Source organism: Salmo salar, chromosome ssa16 (genome assembly GCF_905237065.1).
Source record: "Salmo salar chromosome ssa16, Ssal_v3.1, whole genome shotgun sequence".
In the NCBI taxonomy this organism is placed as follows: Eukaryota; Metazoa; Chordata; class Actinopteri; order Salmoniformes; family Salmonidae; genus Salmo; species Salmo salar.
The window spans coordinates 67,124,457-67,132,081 of NC_059457.1; the positions used below are offsets into that span (position 1 = coordinate 67,124,457).

The 7,625-nt window shown below is 41.8% G+C and overlaps 1 protein-coding gene across 1 annotated transcript; it reads right to left on the reverse strand.

Moving 5' to 3' along the window:
• Nucleotides 1-35: 35 nt before the first annotated feature.
• LOC106574251 (cytochrome P450 20A1) lies at nt 36-5,112 on the reverse strand. The gene is made up of 13 exons (XM_014149990.2): nt 4,870-5,112; nt 4,470-4,519; nt 4,029-4,195; nt 3,434-3,579; nt 2,851-3,018; nt 2,668-2,746; nt 2,409-2,521; nt 2,201-2,255; nt 1,902-2,022; nt 1,499-1,610; nt 1,285-1,349; nt 1,089-1,178; nt 36-882 (listed from the first exon to the last, which is right to left on the reverse strand). Exons 1-13 carry the CDS (start codon nt 4,939-4,941, stop codon nt 732-734), a joined length of 1,389 nt encoding a protein of 462 aa, XP_014005465.2. The 5' UTR covers nt 4,942-5,112; the 3' UTR covers nt 36-731.
• Between the last annotated feature and the right edge of the window lie 2,513 nt (nt 5,113-7,625).

Here is a 7,625-nt window from a genome sequence, read left to right on the forward strand (position 1 = left end):
TCTGTTTTGAAAGGAAACAATACCACCTGGAAAAAGGCTGTTAATAAATCCAGAAGTTATGGATATTCTTTTTATTTTAAACAATAAAAGCTAATGTAGCGATACAGGGGAAACAGGGCTGGGGATTGAACCAGAGACACTGCAGATACAGTGTGAGCACTTGTTGACAATAATGGCCTAGACGTCTTGAGAGTGGCAGGATATGCTCACAACAGGGGGGCTGCAACAAATGTCAAAATATTATATTCCTATCCTAACACACGAGTAGTGTAAACTTTATTAAAAAATGAACTGTCTAAAATGCCATGTATCTGGGGGAGTGGGGACCACGTGTTTTGGAAGGCAGTTCAGCTGGAATGTTGTGCAGAAGTCCCAAGAGTGGAGATAAAATCACTTGTGCAGCATTTGGTTTAAGGCAAGGTTTAAGACAATACATAAATGATCATGTAGCTTGAAAAGGTAGGTACCGATCCTCATATTGAAATAGGGGGGACAAAAAGCTACTTCAGATGGTAGCTCAAATGACCGAGTCGCCATTGGCAATGACTTTAGCTAATCAAAACCATGTTCAAGAGCTGACTGACAAGTAGCCCTACAAAGCTCGCCATCATGTTTACAGCTTTTTTTAACAGTTCCACTCGGTCTAGAATCTAAGCTAACTGACAATTACCTTCCCAATTAACACAGTTCCTCTTCCACAGATGGAGTTTGAGACAAATGTCCACTGTTAGTTAGCTTCTTCTGCTCACAGTGATCCATGTGTCATCTTTAGGTGTGGACACAAGCTCAGATCTGGCCTCTACCACCTGTCCCTTCACCTGATACAGCTTCAGTTGGCGCACTACAGTGCTGAGGACGACAGTGGCCACTGTGTACGCAAACCTGAAATGTGGAGAAATGGTGGTATAAAAAGTTAGTAACAAGCCCACATTCTTCTTTGCCTGGTAGTGACACTCCCTCTCCTTTCATTTGATATTGTAGAAGAAACATGGTAAAACTGTATAATAAGTTGCAATTACAACTAGAAAAACCCTAGCCCCTTGGTTAATTTCAAGTGCACTCTCCACTATCCTTCCCATCCTTGTTACCTCAGCTCAGGACAGGCCTGGTTCCCCGAGAATCCAAGCAGAGAGAAGCTTTTCCTGGCTGAATCTTCTGTGAATCGGTCTGGGTCAAACCTGGATGTACAAAGTGCAGGAATTCAAACTTGGTACCAAAAAAAATCCAGCAAAAATTGCCTCTTTAAGTGGCAAAAGGTTAAAAGGAAAATACATATGAACAAACTTGTAGGGACAGCTCCAGGTGTCTGCATCCTGTAGGACTACCCCAAGGGCATAAATCACCAGTGTCTAAAAAACAACAACATAGGAATAAAGTGTTTTAATTATTCACTTAAAACCCCCCCAAAATGGTTCATTTTAAATCAACAAGCACCTGCTGACTGTGACAGTGATGTGTATAATAAATTGACTAAGTCGGGAAGAGGAGAATAAGATACCTCTTTAGGAATAATGTGCTGATCGACTTTCCCTTCATTTTCCTGGAGCCGGGCTGCGATGGGCGTCAGTTTGGCTGTCCGCACAGTCTCGTTCAAAACCTGCTGGAAGTACCTATAGTATAGAAGATGCATTTGATAAGCTTGATAAAATGTATCTATAAACATACCTTGAAGACATGCTACCATGAGGATACCTGCCCCTTCTGCTGTGACCAAACAGGGTTCGACCCCAGGTGTCATGTGGGCCACAAGGCTATTAGCCCCTGTTAGCTTAAGCATTAGCTCAGGAAGCTCACACCAGTCTTCAGGTCTCATATAAGGTACACGTCCTGCAAGAGTGAATCTGAAACACCTCTGTTACACTGCATCACATCGTTTATGTTATTTGGCTGTCAAAGGTCACCTGAGCTGTGGGATCTTATCCAGAGAAACAGGCTCAGAGCCCAGAACATCCTCCAGCTCCTGATGCAGCTTCTCCTGAACATCCTCTGATGTGGACAGGAAGTGTACTGCCCAGATGCACACTTGGAAAATATTACAACCACAAAGAGAAACATCAACACTTTGTGAGAGAGATTTCTGACAGAATACTAACCAAATGTATGATTTTATTCTCTCAGAAAAAAATTGACGATTGGATACACCATAAAAGCCGCAAGTTCTGACGTAGATAGGCATAATCTATTTATTACTAGTACTCACAATTAGCTGTGATGACACAACCTGCCAGTGTGAATACCATGCTGTCCTCCATCACCTACAAAAGAGAAACAATGAAAACAAGCGTTCATTAAAACAAAAGTAGGAAGGAAGTTTTATTCTCCTCTACATGTGAATAACAGCAACAGGAGGCTCTATGCTCTGCCTCAATGAGTCTGTTCTCCTTATAATCAAAGAATCTGTGCATCACCTGTCTCTCTGTGAGGTTGGACTGGAGAAGAGTGTCTACAAACGCTGTCTGGCTCCTTTGTCCTTTCCTGTCTTTAGCCACAGACATCAGCACTGTTTCCATTTCTGCCAGCGCTGTAAACAAACATAATGTACTTAGCATGAGGACAGAAAATGTATACACATCTCTTTTCTATTTCAGATACATTCAGTAAGGAAGTGTATGCTGAGTTGTACAGGTAACACATATGATCCATAGCAGTGAACTAGTTCTCACTCACCGCTCTCATAGTGCTCCTTTCTGATGGAGCTCTTCTCCATGGAGCCGTCCAAATAGCCTTTTCCGATCTCCGACCAGATCTGACAAGTAAAGGGAATTATCTGTGAAAATCTGCAAACAACACCGGTCGTAATGAGCATCTTTTCACCAGGAACGGTGACTTTAAATGTGACTGCTCACTCACTGCCTCATGGTTCTTTCGGAAGCCGATGACTTCAGCATCATTCCGGAAACGGTCACCCAGAGCGAGTTGAGTGACAGCCTTCATGGCCAATCCTTGCAGATGGGCACAGAGTGGTGTGTGCTGGTCCTTAGGGAAAGACTGCCACTTCCCCACTAACTCCTCCACCAGCTAGAACAGGACAAAAGGGGAGGGAAGGAGACAGAGAGAGAGTGTGTGTCAATGGGAAAGGGGTATACCTAGTCAGTTGTCCAACTGAATGTATCTTCCGCATTTAACCCAACCCCTCTGAATCAGAGAGTTGCAGGTGGCTGCCTTAATCAACATCCACGTCTTCGGAGCCCGGGGAACAGTGGGTTAAGTGCCTTGCTCTGGGGCAGAACGACAGATTTTTACCTTGTCAGCTCAGGGATTTGATCCAGCCCAACGCTCTAACCACTAGGCTACCAAACTATAACATTCCAGGGAAGTAAGCACAAAACGTTTTTGGAGTAAACAAATACTAATGGATTTACAAAAACAGAAGAAAGTATTCTACAGCCAAATATTAAAAACTGCCAAATGAGCCATTGGGTAAGAGGCAAACCTTCAGCAGCATTGGAAAGTTTTTCTCCAGGGTGTTGTTGACAGCACTCTCATACAACTTCTTCCTCATTACAGCCTCTGTGGCCCCTCCACCCGTTCCTGACTGGTACCCTAGCAACGACTTCAGCATTGTCTCAAATGAGTCCGCTACAAGTAAGGATAGAAGATGTCACAGTGGAAAACATGTTACTGTTTCTTTATTTCAAAACAACACTGTACATGTATAACGGAAATCACCTGAATATGTTACAATGTCTATCTATACCTGCATTCCACTTAGAATGGTGCAATCTTTTAAGCATGAATTTTAAGTGGCCTGACTAACCGGTGTCTGTATGTAGCCTCGCTACTTTTATAGCCTCGCTACTGTATATAGCCTCGCTACTATATTTTACTGTCATTTTTATTTCTTTACTTACCCATTGTTCACCTAATACCTTTTTTGCACTATTGGTTAGAGCCTGTAAGTAAGCATTTCACTGTAACACCTGTTGTATTCGGCGCACGTGACAAATACACTTTGATTTGATGTTAGTAGGGACAGAGCACCTGTTTACCTTTCCTCCCAATAGTTTCCCTCCCTCCCCAGTACTCACTAGTCCTGTTGGGGTTGATGTGCTGCCGTAGCTGGTCCACTGAACCCAAGCTGACCACAGGGCGTCCTCCAAACCAGAAGGATGCCACAGGACCAAACTGTCCATGTAGACTAGCCAGGAACTCATGCAGACTGCCTCGGTTCACTATGTCTTGCAGATTTCCATCCCTAGATTAAGAGAATGAGACAAATAAACCAATATGAATCTAGGTCAGACCAGGGCCCGTATTCAGAAAGCTTCTCAGTGTATGAGTGCTGACCTAGGATCAGTTTAGCCTTTTATATGGAGATGAATAGACAGGGGGATCTGATTCTGGATCAGTACTCCTGCAGAGAGGCTTTATAAATATGGGCTCAGGTCAAGTGTGGTGACCTTACCTGAGTGCTAAAGAGAGACAGTACTTAGAAAGTTGTAAAACATATCTGGTCATAGTCTACTCACTTCTCTTCGGTAGGGTTGAGACCTGGAATACCAGAAGCACTTCTTGATGACTTGATAATTAAAAAAAAATGAATCAAGCATGTTACTTTCAGTTTCAAGAGAGACATAACATAAATTAAACATGACAAGCAATTATGTGGGGTTTACATATTCTAAGTCCATGGCAGTAACCTCTAAAAACTTGAGCTTTGAAAAAAATATTTGTACTCTCTACAATTCACTTAAACTGCTGAAACATTTGGGTGCTAAATGTAGATGCATAAAATGTCCAGGGATTTTTTTTTAAACCGTCATGTCACTGTAAAACTGCACAAAGTTAGCAGCTTTACAAGTAACGTTAGCTAGTAATGACATGGGTGGATATACGATGTTGCTAATATAAGCACAGGCATTGACTTACTGGATACAAATAGAGGACGGCGCCGACCAGAAAGATGACGAAAGTCACTGCAAATATCGCAAAGTCCAGCATGTTTGCTGGTGTTACTAAAAAAAAACGTTTAGACAGGTAGCTAAAGCGATACTATACATACGGTATAGTTACCACGTCTACGGTAGCATCATAACTCCGTGTTCTACTGCAAAGCCTGCACACAGTCAGTGAGGCCAGAGCAATGCATCTCAGAGCGCATGGATAAATCAGAACGTACAGAAGCAGATACAATCTAACTACAAAATGTTACAAGCTACTTGATCTGGCATAGCACAATTGGTAAAATCAATTCAGTGGAAAGCTGCATTTTCACCTATCCAGATAACTTAGTGATTGGTCCCAGCCAGGCCTACTTAGACCTAGGCAAGGGAGGAAGCAATGATCCATTTCCCAAAAATTATAACAGCACACTTATATTCTGGGCAATGACAAAAGTGTCGGTAGATCATAAGTACTAGAGCAGATAGAGGAGAGCAGATACAGTTTTAGTATCTTAATGTCATCACCCTGTTGCAAGAGAACACTTGTAGTGTATTCTAGGTTTGAAAAGTCTTCTGAAGTTTGTACTTTTTCCACTTTTAAATTTCCGACTTGATTTTCCCTTACAAAAATGCCCATTAACGATTTTAGCATGTAAATCTCAGTGGGGCAAAAAATGTTTTAGTCATAACTATTTGTTCAGCACTTTTGGAAATGTACAGCGACAGAGTTCAAAACATGGGCCGTTCTTACAGTGTTCTCCCTGTACACCAAGTCAGAACCGCAGGATAAATAAAGGAGGCATATAAGCAGACAATACATTTCTCAAAAACAGGTTATAAGCTACATGTGCACCACCAAGTCAGAACAGTAGGTGAAATTAAGAGGTGAAAATAGACCAAAAATTAGGGTAGGCTACTAACAGCTTACTACACAACATACACTTAGTATTACTTTTTTAGCTGAAGTATACATATCTCCCTGGCATATTACATCATTTATGCAGCAGCATACAATTCATTTTTGAACTCGCCTTGTTGTGCTGTGCTCACTTGAACAGGAAGGTGGCGCGGTGGTCCTTCGTGGGCAAATTTTGTCATGAACCTTTGTCATCAAAGCATTCTCTGGATTTATGGTGCTTTCAAGACAACTGGGAACTGAAAAAAAAGGTTGAATCATGATACCGTCAGTGATCTTCAGGTCGTAGCTCTAGAAAGAGACCAGAGTTCCCGATTTACAATTCCGAGTTGGATGAAAGTTCAAAACGTATTTTCCCAGTCGTAGCTTGTTTTTCCCGAGTTCCCAGTTGTCTTGAACTCACTAAAGTCAGATTTTGCAGTTCAGAGTTAAGTAGTTTTGAGCTTGGCACAAATCATGTTTCATTGACAGCAATGTTTAATGTTAACAATTTTAAACTAGGAAAATAGACTCTTAATCTTAGACTTGGGACCACACAGCCACTCCACTGAATAGCAGGCTAATGATTGCTTTGCAACGCTTGCAGTTAGCCACTCATTCCTTCTAAGCCACTCATTGTTGAATTTGCGGTTTCCAACTTGTTGTGTAATGTTTATGTCCAATGGCCGGTGAGCACCGATATGTTTATCTATAATTTCTCTTTATTTTCTATCTTCATATGACAAGGATTAAAAAGGATTTGCCAGTAGATTGTCAACTTCATTCATGATGATGACTGCTAGCTAAGATTTAGAAAGTATGATGTTGACATGATCAGTCCAATCAAAGCTACTGTAGATATAACGTGATTTTATGTCATTTAATCTGTGGCCAATGACCTTGAGCCTACTTTGATGGGCACTTCTAATGTAACTCTATGGCAGCACCCAAGGGGCTTGAATTTTCGAGCTCTAGCCTTAGACTTGGCGGTGACGTAGTATCCCTATGAGTGACAGAACACTGAGCCAATCACGGCACAGAGCTGCATATTTACTGTTGGCTTGCCCCATCACCACAGAAAGCACTGTGCTAGGCTGAAACACCTGCATTTTGGAACTGCCTTACTCAAGAAAACCAAAAGTAGACCATATTTGTATGCGGCTTTATTAACTCAATGATCGAATTTTTTTTTACATTGTTTGCAAACTGATATGTGCAAAAATAACATACAAAACAGGCAAGCCCATTTTGAATAACGGGTTGCCACTGATCCACATAATAATTCACATTTCCTGTTGCTGCAGGATTATTTTCCTGCTGTAGCAAACTGGCTCAAATTAATCCTACATATGTAGGAGCAGTTAGGAGTTGTTCACTCAAATAATGAAAGAATCCTGGGCTGTAAATCGTTAACAGAATTACACAAAAAATCAGTAACAGAATTACTGCAATTGGATTGGACATAATGGGAAATCATAGAAGTCGCAAACCATAGTTGGGGCACCTGCTACTGTCCTTCCTTCCACTGGCATACTGTTATGTTCAGCTTATAACTGTTTTCTTTCTCTTTCTGTTGTCAGGTGATCAAAGTAAGTGTGAAAACAGTCTGAATATTTCCCTTCACTGGAAGAAAGGGGCCTAGCACAAACCATGAAAACAGCCCCAGACCATTATCCCTCCTCCACCAAACTTTACAGTTGGCACTATGCATTGGGGCAGGTGGCGTTCTCCTGGATTTCGCCAAACCCAGATTCGTCCGTCGTCAGCCTGCCAAATGGTGAAACGTGATTCATCACACCAGAGAATGCGTTTCCACTACTCTAGAGTCCAATGGTGGCAAGCTTTTC